General features: G+C 38.2%; 1 protein-coding gene across 1 annotated transcript in view; it reads right to left on the reverse strand.

The window, feature by feature from the left end:
• atp10a (ATPase phospholipid transporting 10A) overlaps window positions 1-20,576 on the reverse strand; it is a 41,473-nt gene extending 20,897 nt beyond the window's left edge. The window contains exons 1-10 of the mRNA XM_033965063.2: window positions 19,906-20,576; window positions 11,580-11,784; window positions 10,810-10,895; window positions 8,398-8,504; window positions 8,192-8,323; window positions 7,356-7,486; window positions 5,564-5,816; window positions 4,852-5,069; window positions 4,108-4,302; window positions 1,799-2,354 (exon numbers count right to left, since the gene is read on the reverse strand). Of these exons, the coding sequence (XP_033820954.1) occupies window positions 1,799-2,354; window positions 4,108-4,302; window positions 4,852-5,069; window positions 5,564-5,816; window positions 7,356-7,486; window positions 8,192-8,323; window positions 8,398-8,504; window positions 10,810-10,895; window positions 11,580-11,784; window positions 19,906-20,348 (2,326 nt within the window). The 5' untranslated portion in view covers window positions 20,349-20,576. The remainder of the gene's footprint in view (window positions 1-1,798; window positions 2,355-4,107; window positions 4,303-4,851; window positions 5,070-5,563; window positions 5,817-7,355; window positions 7,487-8,191; window positions 8,324-8,397; window positions 8,505-10,809; window positions 10,896-11,579; window positions 11,785-19,905) is intronic.
• Window positions 20,577-20,929: the final 353 nt, after the last annotated feature.

Genomic DNA, 20,929 nt, shown 5'->3' on the forward strand with positions numbered 1-20,929 from the left:
AACTGAAACGGTTTCGGCTAAGCACCTCTGTAAAGCCGTCTGTTGACCATGTACAAAGCATTAGAAAAAGGTGGCATTGTGACCCTGTGTGTGCCTGGAATACAAACAAGTTGCTACACCTTTACCATTTACAGACCCAGAGAAAGAGCAGGCCTTAAAACAAGCACATAAAGACGAGTTTTTCCAGAGAGAGGTGAAGGCGAGCTTTGAGAGAAGCAGAAATAAAAACACGGCCGCTTACATAACATTGGAGTGTATATTTTACATCAGTGGAAAACGTGAATGTTAGGGGTGTGTTGAAAATGACAAAAGTCCAGTCGAGAAGGCACTACCCAAAATGTGCTCACATACACAGCAGAGAGGAGGTTAGAACTATATGAAACATGCAGAGCCTTTTGAGAAGTGATAGAAGTAACATTTTTCCTCTTAATTTTACAAGGCAACAGTTAAGAATGTTTCAGAAATTCTACTGGTAAAAAACTGCGGTGGTTTATGATTTATTACTAATAGAAAACTTGTGTTTGAATTCATATTTCTAAAATAACCAGCGATTTGAGCAATCGCAATTTATGAAAACATGAAAGAGCAATTGCTAATCCACTCACTAATCCATGCTTTGTAAAATTTAACTGTAGGAGTTTTAAAAAAAATTAAAAAGGTTTACAGTTCGACAAAAAACAACTAAAAACAAAGACTATACACATCAAGTGAAGTGAATAAGGAATGTCAAGTATTCACTGACACGGCAAGAGTCCAGTGTCTCGTGAAGATGAGCAGATAGGATTTGTGGATTTGTGGTCAGCTGACAGACTCAAAGAAACACATCATGAGACTGCTGTGCTGCTATACCAGCCAGATGCATCATGGGAACTACTGTATTTTCAAGTTATGAACAGGGCAGCTGTTACTTCATGCATATTAGGTTCAGTTCTGTTGATTTTATTTTATATTTTTCTTTTTTGTCCCCCATAATCTGCATTCTGATTTACCACTTGACCACTTGAGATTGCTTGATTAGATAAATTCAACTTCATGATGTATGTATGTGAATAGCACTGTGGTAATAAATTATACTTTAACAAAGACATTTGGAAAGTATTTGGTAACGCATTGCTGACCAGCTATTGTTTCAACTTGTTCAACCTGGTCTCAGTACCTGGTCCAAATTAGCCACAGATATATCCTGTTCCAGTAATAAGAAAAAAATGTTCAAAAATATTAGACCAAGTAGTGTGACAGGTGAATAATACTTCATTTTTATCCTTTGCCAAGACACAACAGCTGGCCTAGGAGTTCCTCTTAACAGTTTTTGAATACTTAATTGCACCAAGTTTTGTTTCAACAAGGCAACTTTAAAGAAGCTGATTTGATAACATTTTGGTATACACCTGTAACAAACAAATACAGATAGTTCAATTTTCTTTTGAAATCAAGTGTATAACAGGTATTTTGCCCTGAATTAGAAGACAGACAGTTCCTGTGTGAGCACTGGGCAATATCTGAAGATAAGACAAATGTCTGCACTTTCTGACTTATTCTGGTATCCCAATAGAGCTCAAGAACCTACGTCATAGAAACCTTAGGGAGTGAAACTAACACATTTTGTGCCAGCAGGCAGCATCAAGCAGAATTGCATTAGTCACATATGATTTTTTTTTTTTTTTAAATGAGCGATGAGACAGCTTCTTCATCCACTAATTTCAATAATGGATATTAAACATTCTCTTTCCATATTCATAATATATTCTTCTATAATAGTATATGTTTAAATCACATGACAGTTGCAGTGAGTCCTCACCTGTATCGGGCGGTCTGATGAGGTCCATAATGACAGAATCGGCTCCTTTGGTGTACACAGTGATCTGGTCAGTGAGCGGGTGCCGGACCACCACAGACATGCGTTTCCTCGTTGAATCAAACCCCAGCGTGTGCAGCAACTCGAAGCTCAGTTTACCGAGATGGGGCAGCTCCACCGTCACCTGGTCGGGCAGACGTCCCACCAGTGAACACTTGTAAGCCCTGGCAGCATAAACCAGCGCTGCTTCGTCCGGACTCTCTGCTTCATATCTCAGCTCCCCCTCATCAAGTTTCCAGGCCTTTGCAGGGTCGTAACATGGTGGGACAGGGGTGAAGGTCTGCTGCAGGTCTGGGTGGCTCTTCTCCTCGTCCAGCTTGGTGAGGGTGCTATCCGCCGAGGGGGAGGAGACCAGACTGGAGCCCGCACGCTGGTTGGAGCGGTTCAGGCTGGACGAGCTGCTGTTGTTGGAGCCGGAGGTAAGGCGACTCGGGGTGAAGCGTTTGATAAAGTCCTCGATGGTTTTAACCGGGGATTTCAGCTCGAATCTCATCCTCACCTGGGACACACAAGATACAGAGTTACAGAGAAATGGGTAAATATATCACAAATTCAAAGTATTGATTAGTTTCTTAGTAACTCCACTCTTGACTGATGAAAGTATTCATTATCCAAAGTACACTTTTTTGAGGTTTAAACTCAGCCTTTTGTGTAGGCTGAGTTTAACCTTTTGGTTTGTAGCCTTTTGGTTCATTCACATGCTAGTAATTCTGCATATTTAGTCTGTCCCCACTGGTACTCGAGAGAATTAAGTAAGTACTAAGTACATAATCTTTCACTAAACTTGTTCTAATCATACAGTACTCTTGTCTTCCACTACACACACTAAACAACTACCGTACTTGCTATTCTTTTTGGCTTAATACAATTAATGACACAAGGATGGTAGTGTAGAAATATCCTGAAATTGTCCAAGATCAAATTTACAGAACACAAAGTGGCCCAGTACAATACAGAGTGACGTTGTTTGTCCTGTCTGGCCTGTGCAGAAATCGCCCACACCCTGTGTAATTCACTCAGGTTTTATAATGTCCACAAGGGCACCTTAAAATGTCTGAAACTGTAACTCTAAACAAACACAGGTCAAAAATATAATAAATAGTACAAACTGCTCCTTCTGTGCACATTTCAATTTTCCTTCATCTTATCTCACCAGTTACAGTATTGAATTCATGAAGATTTGTGAGTGTAAGCTCTGCACAGGACAGTACACACCCAGGCTGTCCCAAAACAAAAAACGGATACACCGCAGTGAGAGAATGGAACTTCAAACATTAGACACAAATTACTGGAAGCTATGTGCACCAGCGGGAGAAATTTGGACCATTTTAGCATTTTTTGAAGCCAAAGTAACGAGGTATGAATTTGTGATGGGAACAGCTCCTGAAGAGTTCAAAAGAAAAGAAACAATAACTTTGAGTACAAATGTTTGGAGACAAGTCAGCTCAGTGTTATACAACTGTTACCGACGCTTTGTTGTTACACATTGCACTGAGACAAATCTGAAATAAAGGCACATTGAGACCCATTATAACCGATTTAAGACATGTACATAAGCTATGGAGATGTGAAATAGCAAGCACTTTTTGAGGTTTTAGAGAGCTAATTCTCAATTTGATCACACCTTGAACATGTACTCTACAAATTACTTGCTAACATTTTAGTGGTACATACCTTGTATTTTTACTTTGGAGATCTGCAGTGGTTGGATGAAAAAGAAAATATTATCCAGTTTCAAATTCTACATATTATCTCTTCAGTATGTGTCATGTTTATTCAGCACAAACACTCTGTATATACAATCTAACTTTACTAAAGATCCAGTGTTGTGCTGCTCACTTGTAATGACTTGACAAAAAGAAGATACTATTTTAGGTAAACCACTATTTAGCTAAAGTAGCAAGCATGGGATGAGGTCATTGTTTACTCTGGAAAAAAACAGACAGCTGAAACTGGAAAACAATTTTCAGCATCTTTGGATATGAATGTGGTGTGTGTGAGTGTTGGTGTGAGTGTCGGTGGTGGTCGGAGGGACTGATGGCACAGATTGGCAGCCTCCCTTCCCTGGGTCTGCCCCAGGGCAGCTCTGGCTGCAATAGTAGCTTACCACCACCAGGTCTGAAAAGAATAAATAATCTACGAAAATGTAATGTCTGGAAAAGCATTTACAAGACTAATGGATTTTCATTACCTTGAAAAGTGCTTTGTAAATGCAGTGTAAATGTATTTTGTTTAAAGGTGTTTATAGGTACCTTCTGGCGGGGCTGGTTGGGAGAGGACACCACCACCGTGTTGCAGATGGTGAGTGCGATGAAGAAGTCAATGATGTCACAGAGGTCAGAGGGCAGCGTGGACATTGACTGGCTGTGGAAGCGCATGAAGTCCATCTGACTGCTGCACTCGTTCACCTTGTCCAGGAGCTGAGGGTCCGGTGTGATATTTTTCTCCTTTGGGACAGACAGGTGGGGAATGTGCGCATCATATTTTTGTGTTTTTTTTCTTCTGGGGTCACATAGGTTATCATATCATTTATAATAAGCATTCAACATTTATATCTTAAATTGCCCAAGGGAATAAAACCAGTTATTTGTTTGACTGATAAATAATGTGAAATATGCATTACTTCGAAAAACAAAAGGTTTACAAGAAGTGTGACTCTTAGATACCAGTGCATTTGTAAATGTTTACATAAAAAATGTATTGGAAATGTGATACCTCAAACTAGGTCAATGAAATTAATCAAAATATTAATCGGGATCCAGATTCAATAATTTATAATTAGCAATAATATATACATATATATTTTTTTAACTGACACGTCTAATGCTTTCGTAAAAGCATGCTGTTGCCTTAGGTATGTTCAGGAGATCAATATTGATATTGTTTTTAATAATTGAATTGAGAACTGGGCAAATGTGAGGATTTTTCTTTGTTGCTGTTTGAGGTAGGGCTGGACGATATGATCAAAAGCATCAAACGAGGTTGATGAGACAGACCATAGGGCTGCTGAAGGCGGTGTGCTTGGACAGGATGCTGGCGCGTTTGGCCTCTGCTCGGCTGCCTGTTCTGCGGTGGGACTTTGTGCTTTGGGACCTAAGGACCACGCGAGCGCTCTGGTGGCTTGTCACACTGTCCCGTCTGGGCAGAGTCCCTCCATGAGACATGCACTCCTCCTCCTCTGAGTCCACCTCCTGGTACATGGCCAGTCTGCGGGCTGTAGACAGATGAAGGAGACACTTCTAAATGGTCTGAATGTACAGAGGTTTAAATGAGTCAGGCTTGGATTACACTGAGCAAACAGAGAAGAACCAGTGGTTGTGTAATTACACCAGTGATGGCAATGATTCAGCTGCAACTGGTGATTTAGCCCCAACTGTGGTAATGGTTTCTTTTCCTTAACCAACCACATTAGAAAGTTTAAAGTTGTTTTTTATTTGTTTTGACTCCACCATGACAAAGGAAAACAACAAGGGAAACGCACAGATTGAATGACACTGAAATAAAGGTAATTTGAACACTATTGGGCTCAACAGTGTTTATAAAGACAAGTTAAATTGTGTTTAATTATCTAGGTTTAACAATGTTGTTTGTTGTTTTTAGATACATCCAAGAAATAAGAGGTCATGGCATGGATTTGGCTCTTCAATCATATAAATGGATCAATATAAACTTTTTGCCATTGTTTTTAACTCATCAAATTTCTCCCACCATTAGCGTCATGGGAGTACTCCACTCCGGCCACAGTGCAGCGGCGAAACACCATCTTGTTTTCTGTGAGTGTGCCGGTTTTATCAGAGAAGATGTACTGCATTTGACCCAGGTCCTCGGTGATGTTCAAGGCCCGGCACTGCAGATGGGAGTCAGTCTCCTCGTCGTATAGCTCCAAGTCGTTGTGGATGAAATAAACCTGGCAAATCTTCACAATCTCAATGGACACGAAAAGCGAGATGGGAATCAGCACCTGCAGAGGACACAGGGGGATAGAGCAGGGAAATGGCTTTCTCATTCATCAAACAGGCACACAAGTACAGAGTGCTTTCAACTACCAGGAGATTGGAACTTGGATCACTAAATCAAGACCCAATGAGGAAGTTAATGGTTCTGAACGGCTAAAGGTTGCTAGTTTTATTTCCCAATCTCTTACAGACTAAAATTGTATGGTCAAAGTAAGAATACACCATAGACAACTTCACATGTAAAGCTACTAAAGGGAACAATTTTGCTAACTGTAAAAAAGTTTGTATTTGATAGCACAAAATATGTTAAATATTAGATAATTATGAAATCATAGTGAAATATTGTGTTAAGTTTTTATATCGAATAATGTGATGCATAAATAAATAGTATAACAAAAACAAAATGCGAAGTTAACTCACAACGTTGTTATTATTATTTTACCACAATCCTCAATGTGCCATGTTGTTTTCTCAACCCAGAAAATGCATCTGACATAAAACATAATGCAAATTAATATTCAAATGTATGCACAAATAAGCTGTACATATTGTGTAATATTTCCCAGATTGTAAGACCTCTGTGATTATAATTTTCCAATAAGCTTTACAAAAATAATAAAATGCAAGGATTTGACCAGTACCTATTTATATGGGGAGAATGAGAATTTCCATGAAACATTAAAGAGTTCTGAAGAAATGACTCATAGCTTTAGAGAGCCTACTCCAGCCTTATGCTTGACCATCCTGGTACATAAAATCATTTATTTACTGAGAGCAGATTGGGTCAATGCTGCTGTTTGTATAAGACCAATGTGGCCAGTCCATAACCTGCTTTATTTAGGGGCATTCACTCAATTCACTGACATGGGACAAGGTGACACTGCGTCTGACACAGCTAAGCCCAAAGCCACAATCAATACCAGTGAGGCCTTACACATTCTTATATTTGTACATGCAGCAATGGGTCCTGGTTTTGTGGAGGAGTTGAAAATATAGTTCACAAGAAGTATGCCAGTTTTGTTTTGGTCATGAAAAAGTCTAAGTAACAGATAAAGAGATATTAGGGTATTTGGACTCAATGGAAAGAGGATTAACCCCTAAATTAGTCTGTGACGATCAGGGCACTGTACTGAAACACTCCATGCAGTTGAAGTTACACCACAGCTCCCCCTTCCTATGGATTGAAGATATGATATAGGTTTCTTTCTGGTCCTGCCTCCTTTGGCCATAGTTTCTCTCAGAAACCTATCTCTTGCCCAGTACTTCACGATTTGACATTTTTAAGCCTCAAGCAGCGATCAATAACTGTCATGTGGCTCTATTTCACAATTTTATAGTAGAGCACATTTCTGAGATAGCTTGTCCAGTGCAGTATGAATGCATTGCAGGTTTAAAGATATTCATCTAGAGGTCAAACTCACCCTTGGGCCAGTGATAATCTTAAACACTACACAGTAAGATAACACTTCTAATACTGTTTTATAACCCCATTCATTTTAGTCACTGCTGCTTTTGTTTGTGGCCATTTTCTTTAGGTTTTGTACCTGAAAGACGATAATCATAGTGAGAAAGAGATAGATGGCGGACATTATGGGCGATAAGTCGGCCCCCTCTGGACTCAGGACGTCAAATACTGGTCTCTTATCGCCGTACTGAAACATCCAGAGCCCGTGACCTGCATGAACACACGACAAGGTCAGAACATATAAACACACTGGGACTCACAGCAAGAAACAAACAAGTTACATTTTACTGAGAATGGCAAAGGTCACAGAGGGTAGTATTTGGACTATATTTCTAATTTAGAGGGATAGTTTGCATGTTACAATTTAAGTAAACAAATCAGGTAACTTGTCAACAAGGCAAAGCAAACCACAGTTGCAGATTATCCACTACTCTATTTTACAGGTTTTAAGAGATTAATGAGGTTAGACTCCCAAATCTCCCCACAATTATAACATTTTCATTTCAGTACATGCGGGACAGTTTTCCCCCCTGACAAGAATAAAGACTTTAGAATGTGATGGATTAATGGAGAAAAAGAAACCAGTTTATTTCTCTATATTTTGGGGGCAAAATTCTTAATGTATTTGACTGTATTTTTTTCTGTATAAAAAAAGGTCATCACCAGATGAACTAGATGGAAGCTAAACACAGACAAAAAACAAAAGTCTGTGCTCTATACCTCACCTTGTTTACCTTGGTATTTGCTGCAATTTAGTTTCTATTCAATATCCTACAGAGCATGATGTGAAATTATACTTGACTGTCACAACATTTAAAATGTCAACAATGATCACAACGAAAATTAAAGATACATTTTGAGATGCCTCTCTAAAACCTTCCCCTAGTTCCCAGACAGCAGTGAGCAGGTTCTTACCCACAGCAGCGAAGAGGCACATGACGAGGAGGATGATGACGCACCAGAACACGTCCACATTCATCTGTCGCTCCAGTTTACTGCGCTTGTAACGCGGCCCGTTGTTGTTCAGCATGGCTTTGGTCTCATGACCTGAGCACACGCACAGGGTTAGAACACTAAAGGCTAAATAGACATTAATAACACAGATGTGTAGTTGGTGGGACCTGCGTAAATGACGATCCCGACTGCCTCCTCGGTATTTCGGATGGTGCAGCCTCTCAGCAGCAGGTTGTCTTTGTAAAGTGCATCTCTTCTCCCATTCCGATGGATTCTGTCAGGGAGAGGAAGATGACTGAGTGATAGACTTGTATGTTTGTCCCTGTTTAAAAAAATATCTTTTGATGAGCAATTAGCTAAATTTAGAACAGATATCTAAAACCCATATACAGAGCCATCTATGAAAGACAAGAAGAAAAAATATTGAGCATACTTTTTCCACTTTGCACTTTTAAAAATAAAACAAATACAGTATCATAGTGAGCTGTAATTGTCTACTTTTCCACAATATTCAACAGCAAATTGTTTTGCTTTGAAGTTTGAGCCAATAATATGAGATATTTTGTGACAGTAATCTAATCTAACACAATCTTTACAACAACTTCAAAAACAACCATTTTCAAAGCAGCAGAGAGGGTTTGCTACAGGACATCATTAGGCACAGAAAATGACAGAAACATGGCAACAAAGTGGGAGAATCCCACTGGTGCAAAAGACATCGTCAGTCCCTCCTCTGGGCATGTCTATTGATCACAGTGTAAAGCCTCATGTAGAGCCCTGTTGTCAGCACAAACGGCCTGGGTTTGACCACTGCTGCCTCCACTTGACCCTAACATCTCAGTCTAAGCACTCATTTAGGGAATGCCAATAATGTCCATAACAGTGAAGCACATTATGAGGAACGATCCAGGAAATTCATTTAAGCAAAACTGAGGTGTGACGCAAATCAAGTTAGTGTTTAATGACAGGAGTTAATTGTTGTTAGCTTGGGCTCACTTGAGATCCAGTTGTTTCAAAATGTCAATAATAAGCACAGGGCTTTTTAATCAGCAGGTCAAAAGCCAATCCTCTGTAAAAGCATGTTGTTTAGGGTTCAGAGATTGGCGGAATATTTTTTGTGCTAAATGGAACTAATTAAAAGTCTGTTATGTTGTTGTTATGAAATACAAATCAAAACTGCTTTTAATATTTATTTTGTGAACATGAAAAAAAAAAAAAATCAAAAAAAGATTTTGCAATATCACCTAGCCCTAGGTTAATGCCAGAATCGGTGGGTTTGTTTTGAAAATAAGCCAATGTACAGGATCCAAAATTGTTATCAGTGTGAGAGAGGACAAAATGCTGAACTGCTTGTCTTTGTCTCAATGAGTTTCCATGTTGCATCTCATGCATTTGTTCTTAATATTTTTTATATTGCTCAGTTCTGCCTTCACACTCTTTCTTGGCTTTTCTCTTGTTTACAAACAGGAGCAATGATCCTTTGGCCTCTGACAGCAGCAATGTCCGACACGTCAGCAGCAGCACAAATTCATTACACTGACCCTGAGACTCCAGTGCCTACAGTTCATACACACACGACTGATTCATGTGTTCGGTGGCAACAATACAAGGTTTTGCATTCACTCCGGACCGCAACTCTAATCAGACTTATTACTAGTGATAAGAAGGTAAAAGACATGCCAAGATAATACATAAAAATGCCAAAGCTATTATATTTGCATATTTCATTATTATTTCAATTTAAATCAAAGTTTCAGTCACAGCATCAACTTCTGTATTATAAAATCAATCCCCAGCTTTGACAATTTGTGTCTACCTGCTCTTCAACCCCATAACACATCACTTACTGTTCTAAAGCCAAACTGGGCCTGAGTAGATATCTACTCAGGTTTGAGTCCCCACAACACTTAAAAATGTACAAACACAGGTATCTCATAGCTCACAAACTGTAGGACGAATTGATCATATTTGGAGACCAAAGGAGTTCTCTGTCCACCCAGGGGCAGACAGATTAACTCCTCTGTTGTTGGTTGTAATGTAATAAAACAGCTCGAGTGCAGCCTGGCAACAGAGACACCCACAGCATCTGGTCTGGTCCGGAGCACAGAGGAGCTGTCTGAATCATGTGACAAGAAGAGGGACGTCCACCACACACCTCTGGGACTATATTCATCTCCTGTTATAGAAACTTCACAAATTCACTTGACAGCAGCTGGAGGCTAAGCATGAATATGGTAAAGAGATTCAATTACAAGTACAACAACATAGGCTTTTACATGTAACACTCGAGATTTTGATGAACTCACTTACACAGTAAATATGGCAGGTTGTGTGTTTCAGTTGGACAATAAAACATTTGCACATATACACAACCCCCAATAGAGACAGGGTTGAAACCACATGCCACAATGCTGAATCATATCCTTGAATTGGAAAACGGTTTAAGCCATAATTATAAGCTGGATCCCTTGTGGCTCATCAAACTACAGAATAACTTCAATCCACAGTATTGCTAATGTAAAGCAACTGTTTTTGTTTACGTTTCATTAAAAGGTCAAAGTTGAAAGGTCAGTACTCACATGTAACCTCGGAATCTGCTCAGGTCGTTGTTGGGTTTCTCACATTCAATCACACTGTTGTACTTCAGAGGGTCAAAGTCACAATCCTGCAACACAGACAGATGATTGTGTATTTTACCATTGAAAGCCTGTGTCTTTTCATTAAGCAATTACTTTTTTGGATGTGACTTCAATAAAACTAATCAACAATTTAATACTGAAAAAGAAACACAAACCAATAAACCAATAGGAGTAGCCTTGAGTTGGGTTGTCTATCCAAGTACATGATAGGCCAAAGCTTTCAACTGTGGACTAGCTAGATTTAAACAATATGGCACATATGCTATAACATCTGCAAAAATTTTACTGACATGTAGGCTTTATTGAACTTTAATAGTGAGCAATATAAAATGGGGAAAATTTTTGAGAAATTCAGCATATTGTCATAGCCAGGGATACAATGAGTAACTTCTTATATTATTATTAATAAACTGTAGTTATTGCATATGTTGAATATTGTGTAAGCCATTTCTAGTCATGGGATTCAGCGGTCTGTGAAATGCAACATTTTGAAAACTCTTTCCCAATCAAAAGATATAATATTTTAAATGATTAATCACTTTGACAGCAGCCCAAATTTTTCATCAGTGATTCAGTTTTCACCAATGGGAGATATTGTGCCTAGCTGACACTGGACTGGAATAGTGTACACTTAAGTCAGCACTGCAGCTCACCTCACAGCAGAGCCATACAATACAGTGTGTATGTGTATCATTGTGTGCCCCTCTCACCAGGTCGTAGAAGCTGCGGACCACCTGTCTCTGTTTCAGGTTTGTTTCTCCGTCCAGCGTGGCTGTCTCGATGTGGCACAAGCGATCCGGGTCTGAGGAGCTCAGCAGCAGGACGTCAGCAGGCAGGATCTCATTACACCTCAGTCTAATGAAGTCGCCCACTCGCACCTCTTTCCAGTAGATTTCCACATACCGCCTCTCTGTCCTGGGACAACAATAACAGGGTGGTACAGTTATGGTATCACACATGGGCAGCTATTGTTTTCATTGTCTAAAAAGAGTGGCTTTAGTGTTATGTTCAGTTACTGGATAAATATGTTTTCTTACTTGTATTTAATTGCAAAAGTTCTTGTAGTGTTACCTAAATACTTAAAAAAAAAAAAAAGTGTCTTTGTTATTCTATGTTTTCAAACTATTATATAATTAATTTGGTGAGTGATGGTTCAAGCTGCATACAAATTTACAAAAGAGGACAATAGTTTAATGATGAACATCAGAGTGTCATGTTCCAGTTTCAGTCATTTAATTGGTCAGACTTTTTCATGTTTTACAACTAAAATAAAAAGTCATTATACCAACAAGCCAATGCCTAACAAGGATGTGATCAAAACCTGAATATTTTCTCAAAAAACACTATACCTGTCATGCATATTTCAATTAAACTTGACAAACAAAAATGCATGAAAAACCTAAACATGATCTCGGTGAAAAGCCACAAAAATCCATCAACGTAGGGCGTCTAACTCAAATCCACAGCCACATTAACATCCATATAACAATGCTTTATCACAGCTTACCCAGAGCTAAAATTTTGAGAGATTTCCATTGTCACCAAATTGTGTTAACTCAAATGACTTGATTCAGTTTGTGATGTTGGTATTTTTAGCCACGCTATGCTAATGGTAACCAGAGTTCATTTCTCAACGGTTCGGATATTCCTAGTTGCAAATCAGCTGAATAATACATAAATCCACGCTCAAAACAACAGGCAAGGACGTGAAAGGAAAAACAGTGGCTTATTTATTCATGACGACTTCCATCGACAGAAATGACTCATATCGGAGTGTTTGATAGAGCACTTTCCCTGAAGATTGTCATTCAAATGTGGCGCAGTCAGCGAGAAAATCTTATGCTTTTATTTTCTGTAAATGTTATGAGATACAGCTATAATTGGTGTAGAGCAAACTATAGAAAAAAGTAAAAGCGATAGCGGTTTGTAACTGGTGTGGCCTGTATGCTAATGGCGACATGGAAATTCTCAACTTCATAGGCAGCATGCTCTCTACATCAAAGGAAACGTATGTAAGATTTTGATTTTGAATTCCATTAGCATAACCATACTGTTTCCCAGCTACAAGGTGGGTATATTCAAATTCAATATAGCTTTTACTGATAACAATGGTAAGACTCACTTATTCTTAGTTACAAAAACACTGGACCTGATGACCGCATTGTTTATCTTATAATTTTGTGCTTTTATTATCATGTAATCAGAAATCAGAATGAGCCTCACAAGTCTGTCATTTGAGTTGGCAGTTATGAAGCTGAAATCCAGTTGGTTTTAATCTAAAATAATTCTGATCTGAATCGTCATTACCTAAACCTCAGCACCTGCAGCCAATCAGAAACCAGTGCTAGTGCAGCCTCTGCAGCTCAGTGAGTGAATTCTGGAGGTTCTGATCTTTCACATGAGGCCTGGCTTATCCATCACTGAGAATGAGAAGAACATGCATGACATCAATATGGAGGCTGAGGTGCTGGCAGGTGACTACCCAGACTCAGTTGTGACTGTAGTACCATTTTCAAGCAGTAAGAGCACAGCTACATACAGGTCCTTTACAAAGAACAAAATCTGTTGCCATTAAAGTTTAATAGATAATCCTCTTAGACTTTACATTGCATTTCTAGTTCTGAGCCCAAATGGAGAGAGTGCATCAGGAACAGAAACAAACCTTTGCCAAAAATAATATTTCTGAATCACTGTGAGCTAAGAGGCAAAAACAGCACTGCAGACAGGAAGTAGAAGACGGTAAAAGTTACCAGCAAGGAGACTTTTTATTTTGTATGACATTTAAACCAGGTGCTGAGGCTTTCAAAGTTCTAATATTTCCTTAAATTGCTTTGACAATTAAGGACTAAATAACTTGGTTGGTTACTTTTATTATATATATATTGTTCATGTGATCAAATAACATTAAGATTTTTTTCTTTAAACTTACTAACTTTTTTTGTTTTAAATTAATAAATAAAAAGCTATTAAGTAAACATTGGCTTCAAAAACTAGTCAGAGTGAACCCTCTCAATGTCAATTTCAATAGTGGATCTTTGCCATCTAGTTTTGTTTTGTTTTTTTCCCCACTTTGCCCTTCAGCATTCTCATTTAATTAACTAAAAACCATGTGGATGATTTGCAGATTTACTGTGTGTTTCATTGACAAATAGATGAAAAAAGACAAATGAATGAGCTCTGTGGCGCATGTTTAGCTCTATGTGTGTGACCGGAGACTCTGCAGCACTGACTGTCTTTAGTGGTCTGGTCAGAGGTAAGGGCAGAACGAATGAATTAATACTTTTTTCTTTTAATTTTCAATTTAAACAATTATTTAAGTGTGTTTGATATTATTTAATTCATGTTTATAATGGGAAGAAAGGACACAGAAGAGAGGATATGATGAGGATCTGTCAGGTGCAGACAGTCATACCCATAGACTGTACATATAAAATGGACATAGGTAACCTGCTAGCCACAGCGTTGCAAATAGGAAGCGATCTCTGTAACTGCTGCTCTCAGACTCGTCACTTTGGTTTTAAAATGTTCTTATTAACCCGCTCTACATAATCCTGGTATTTTTATTTCACTATTATGTCAGTAAATCAAGATATAAACATTAATAACAGACAAATTGGGTGCATTCTTTCCCCGAGGTTGCTCCCCAAGTGTTAGCAACAGGTTTGATTGACAGCGTTGCTAAGTGCCCACTCCGTGCTAAAGCCAGCGGTGCGGGCAAGAAGGGGCGTTACCTTCAACAGCCTCCGAATTGGCTCATTGGTTGCTATGATACTCACGCTCTGAATTCCAAATATGGAAGTTGGCTCCAAATTTGCCCCTGTAAGTGCTAACCTCGATGAACTTCATTTGACTAGAGCACTCTGGAGCCCTGAACTGTAACATTTTGTAATGCCAGGAATACATCGAAATAGGGATGAAAGATTTTATGAAATATCTAACTGTAAATGTTTTAAAATAAAGAAAATACATTACCTAAAGTAATGTGGCATTTGTGATATGCGGGTTACAACCATTGAAATTGAAAAAAGAGGAATGTAGTGTGAACAGGATCAGGAAACAGTGGCAAAGTTTATTAAAGGAAACACTCTAAACGTGACCAGAACGGTGGCTGAATAGGCAGGAAATAGAGCCCTACACCATAATGGCTATAGTCAAACTGGGACCAGCACTGGCTCTAAGCTGAGTGAAAATCATGTTTATTTAGAAAACACAGAGGGTGGACACACGCTGTTTAATGTGTGTTTATCCAATTTCATCAAATCATGTTTGTGTTGAAATGTTAAGGTTCCAGAGATACACATTACTGGCCAATGTAACAAATTACCTCAGTGACTGATTCAACTTTGTATGAAATGAAAGTCAATAAATGATAATATAATAATATGTAAAATACAACTTGTGCATTGACTTTTGATATTAAAGATTTAGTCTCACTGTTATATCTTAGGTCGTCAGGAGGACTAGTTAATCAAAGCTGTTCCAGGCTCATTTTTGTATAGGTCAAGACTGTAGGGATGTAGTTAACAAAAGCTCTCAAAACTATTAAGAATGATGAGATCCTTCCTCTGCATCCCTTTGGTCAAGAAATATGAAAAAAATTAAACAAAGTTTAAAGGCTACTATCAAATACAACATGGTTTACATGTGTGACACAACACTCGGCTGTGAGAACAACCTAAAGACCAGACTTTGCTAAATCACTGTCACCCACTGTCAAAAGAAGTTCACATATGTAGCTTTAACCTTACAGTTGCACATTTCTAATCTATATATTTTACGTGACATACACTTTGTGGGTTATCAGTTGAAATAACTTGCTTAATCATGTTTTTCTTCCTCCACAATTCAACTCATCAGTGCACAGTCTTGTGTTCTATAAACTATAAATGGTTTTAGGTGTAAATGGGGTTGTAGTTTTTTGTATATTTTTAGCAAAAACAAATGTGACTATGACAAATATTTCCTGACTGAATCACATTTGTGCACCAGGAAAAACTTTGGAGTTAAAAGTTTAAAACAAGGGTAAAAGACATAATTATTATATTCATTTTTTTTTATTCAAAAAACTTTCCTGAAAAACTTGGTTTGATGTCCTGATGTGTGACAGCAAACAGCAATTACCCAAATGCCACTTTTAATAACAAGGACTATATAAACTTAGGAGTATGACTCGTACGTACAAGAGTCAAATATTTGCAAAAATAAAATACTTTCTGAACAATACCTGTCAACCCAAGACTAACCGCAAGTGTTAACTCTACTCAGCAATGGAGAAATATACAGTTCCAAGTATTTACAAGACGTTCAATGCTATACTACATCAGAAAGTGAGTAACTTTAGACAAAGGATTTTTCGTTCACTCACAGCCACTTGCTTCTTGTTACTATGTTAAATGCTATGCCTTATTATACGCACGCATAGAGAAGCATATCTATCATAATGGTTCTGAATACTACTGCAAATGGAAAACCCGAGAGACTTTTACTTCTATGTCAAAATATGATTAATATTCTTTACTTTTAAACAACTTCCACATGCTTCTTGTTTGGGCATATTAAAACTATCAAAAATCAGATACTAATTGATACGAAAATTAGTATAGAGGCTAAATATTAATTTGAGCAAGTAACAATATTAAAAATGTCACATCATTTCAAGTATATGCCTATGGACTACTATGGAATTTACTTGGACAACTAAGGGACCACTACACAGATATCATAAGAATATAATCTAGTTAACGGGATGTAATTGTCTTCTTAGAAACTAAAATGTAGACAACAACATTTTACATTTGTCAATTGGTCAGACAATAGAGCTAAAATGTGAAATATGAATAATTAATTAAAAACTAGATTATTTTTAGTTTAATGTAATGTGTAGATTTTTAGATCAGTACAACTTTAGTTTATAGATAGATGCATAAATCAGTATTATGAAGACAGTAGTTACAGCCAAAACATTTGTTTTTGTTTTACTACATCTGTATTTGACTCTTCCTTTGCTCATAGGAAATGCATAAAGTTTGACAAATGAGTAAAAACATATCCTTACTCGACCCTCCATATCTGGTGCACTTGTAAATATTAGGGATCGAGATATGGCTGGAATCTAAACTAATACCACCCACGTGAAACTTCCTGTGTGGACAACTACAGCAAACACCTTATTGTTTCTCATTCTGTGGTGCATCATGACTGTTCAGACGATGGGCTTTCACTACAGTTGTACTTATGTGACTTCAGGGTTCAAGATTTCGGTTGCGGTGCAACTAATGATTATTTTGTTAAATCGATTAGTCTAGTGATTATTCTTTCAGTGATTTGATTAATTGTTTAAATTGCGAAAAGGATGAGTATGAGACAAACTACTTTTTTCCATCAAAAACACAAATGCTAAATGTTTCTTGTGTCATTTTGAAGTAATTCCTACTTTGCTGGAGTCATAAGACCTGTTCTCTTGGCACATGTCATGTTTTGAATAGTGTATAGTCAAGAAATGATTATTCGATTACTAAATTAGTTGACGATTATCCCCTTAATCAATTAGTTGCAATTTATCAATTAAGTTGGTTCACCCCATGTTTAGTTCTGCTGGTTTGTCAGGACCTGGGTTTTACCTACTTTAGATCCTAGATTAGATCTGGATCCTGTGATTTAGTCCCAGTGGGATCCTGGATTAGTCTTATTTTATCGGTGGTGGAAATATTTGTTCTTTAAAAAGTACACTTACATGGCTAAAAATGTACTCAAAAATTCACCATACTAGTTGCTTTTTTACACATTTTTAGTAGCATTTTATTTCAGTCTTTTATACAAGCCTGGATTAATTTAATAGTTTAAAGCTGAATGAACTTGTTTTAAACCACAATCTGCACATTCTTTGAGTTCTGGCCAATCAGAGCAGGCGATGCAGTACTGTAATACTGTATAGAAATGAGTAGAGACAAACGTGAGACAACTGTGGAATGGGACAGTTTGTGAGTTGGTGTAGTTTTCAGTCGCTTCTATAATTTTAAATGTAATCAATTACATACACATGTTCAAAGACCTGCTCAAAAAAGTACAATTACCCCAATAATCTATACAATTGTGGTATTTGTGAGTATTTGTAATTGGTTACTCCTGTGTTTTAGTTAAGATTGAGTTCAGATGTAGATCATTTTCATGTATGGATGTCATGTTACATTGAACATCATTTCAAAACCTCCACTACATTGGAAAAAAAATCTCTTTGAGCCCAACACAATAATAAAACAACTAGCTGCTGCCACGACTCTATGAGAATGACATGTTTTGTACAGTGTCGCCATAGCAAAAGAAATTCAATTATTTCCAAGGCTTGAGAACAACACGAGTCATGAAGTGTGGAGCGTAAACAGCGAGTCTTTTGATTAGCATGAACTATGCAGTGTACACAGACCACAGTGCTGCTTTTCATTAGCAACATGCGCTAACTCAGCCCTAAGGAAAAATAGGTGCATTTCAGAGGAAACCCAAATGTGTGTGGCTGCAACAGGTTGTCAATGGTTTGGTGGTGCAAGGGAGCGCAAAGTGTGAGATGGGTAGTGACTAGTAGTATATGGGTATTTCACAGTGGTATTCAGACAGGCTCTGCTTAAAAAAAACAGACTTTAATAGGGATTAGCTGTGGTATTAATCTGGAGGTCCTGATATGTTTAGTTTTATATTAATCTCTTATACTTAAGCCAATCCCATTTCAATTGATACTGTACATACATTTATAGTTGAGGATGTGCCAAACTGAAGTAGCATGAACTCTGCAGTGTATGAGTGACAGTGATGCTTTTCATTAGCCACAAGCACTAACTCTGCCATCAGCAAGAAATACAAGGTGCATTTGACAAGGTTCATGAACTAAATGCAAGTTGCAAGTTGTCAATGGTTTGGTTTAGCTACTACTGATGATACAAACCCTGCATTCGGTGTACTTTCAATATTGTGACTTTAGGATTCAAGGTTTCCAATTCATAATATTGTGATAATTTTTGTAACAATATATTGTACTGCCAAATAAGTTACTGTGACAGACCTATGACTACCAATGAAGGAAATGATAATTACTTTCCATTCTTATTTTATGAAAGAGCTTCATTTAGCACCAAATAGCACCAAAGTACATGTTTGTGCCATATGAACCATCTCACACGCTGAGGACTTCAGGGACTGGCCTCCTGATGTAGTCCTGGTTTGGTCCTGGCCTCCTGCTGGTGCCCAGAGTCGGGACTAAACATGGGGAATTAGCATTTCAGTTTTCTGCCACTAAAACCTGGATCTTCCTTTTTCCTGGAGATGAGAGACAGGCCTCTACTTTGACAATGTTTAAATCCAGGCTCCAAATGGTTCTGTTTATCTGTGCATACGACTGGAAGGGGTTTATTCTGCACTCTTCTGTTTTAATGTTAATTTTATGATGATTATTTGTGATTATGTTTTGATTTGTTTCTATTGTGATTTTAATGTCTGTCTTATTCTGTAAAGCACTTTGAATGTCTTTGTGTACGAATTGTCCTGTACAAATAAACTTCCCTTGCTTTGCCATTTTATTCTTTCAGAATAACAAGATTTAATGTATGTTTAGAGTACTGTAGCACAGAGATTAGTCCAATAAATTGTTTAACATGACATAATTTTGCCTCTATGTTGTTGGTTCCAGACTCTCTGGGAATACATTGCTAATAATTTCCACTTTGACAGAAAGTTTGAGTCACTTCTTCACAAAAATCTACTTTGTGGACAATATAGTTGAACTGTCTGCTAGGGCATTTGTTCTGTCCACTTTTCACAGAACAGACAGCTTTTTGTGAAAATGTATCTTTGTAACTTCATCCAGTGTTTTTTATGTGAATATTTTGTGCATGACCAAGCATTAGTGTCAAGTTTAAATGAAGTAGCTGCTTTATCAGCTGTGGATAATGTGTGAAAGAGACAAGATGTACAGAAAAACAAACAGTAGCTCAGAGCAACAGTTGTCTTCACATAGCAGGTTACTTTTTGCAAGACATTACAACTTACCTGCTGTACACAAGACAGTCCATGTGATTGATTTCTTTATCAGACCGATGTCTTCTGTAGTCTTCCCATAGATCTTTGATAGCTGTGACAGATAAAATAAAAACAACTGGGGCCAAAGCCAGCTCGGGTTGAAAAGCATTGACAACTGGCACAAAATTTAGCAGTGCGATGAAGACAAAGTAAACATTTGCAAAGCGGTGAAACTGCTCGAATAGATTCTTTGGTAGGAATGAAAGCAGGGTGTATTTAGTCGTCTTGATTTTGTTGTTTGCATAGTGGCGATTCGGGTTTTCCTCTCCTTTCGCACTGTCGTAAAGTGTGTTTGCGTGGACAGTCCTCGTTTTGCTCTCTTTTGATTTCTTTTTCCTTTGCCTCTGTTTGACTTTTGGAGCACTTTTGTTACTAGTTCCGCCGGTGTCTTCTTCTCCTCTGTCCCGCGCCATATCCAGACAGCCAGCTTGTCTGCTTTTTCAGCCTCAAAAAAGTTTCCCCCTAACTCTTTAAAACTTCTTTGCACCCAGACCGCTTGCTATGTGATCATTCTTTGACCGTGCAGACGATGAAGCCGCCACTCCTTTTGTTTAAGTCAATAAAAAATATCCTTTACATCCATGTCGGATCCTCTTTTCGCGACTCGGAGGAAAACTTTGGCTTGTTTAGCTTTTCTTTTTTTTCCAAATGCTAGGAAGGATGCTGAGGTAGTAGGGAGTCATAACTTGCCCCGCCTACCGGAAGAAGGCAGCCAAACTGAAGATACGTAGAACACCCGGAAGCGCTGCTCTCATTGGCTGAAAGGGGCTGGTGATTTATAAATCTACGGAGGACGCTAACGGGATGGTCGCTCTCGGCAAAGGGTCGAACTTCTCTGGAAACCCGACCCACTCAGGCCCCTCCTCGGACCAAACCTGGGTTTTTTTGTGGCTCCAAGTGCCACGCGGAATTTTGAGTTTATACAGTCCCACAGGAAGAGGCTCCACGCGGGAAATCACTGTATATTTATTTTTCAACTTTTTACAGTCAATTA

The sequence above is a fragment of the Periophthalmus magnuspinnatus genome, chromosome 4, assembly GCF_009829125.3.
Source record: "Periophthalmus magnuspinnatus isolate fPerMag1 chromosome 4, fPerMag1.2.pri, whole genome shotgun sequence".
Classification (NCBI taxonomy): Eukaryota; Metazoa; Chordata; class Actinopteri; order Gobiiformes; family Gobiidae; genus Periophthalmus; species Periophthalmus magnuspinnatus.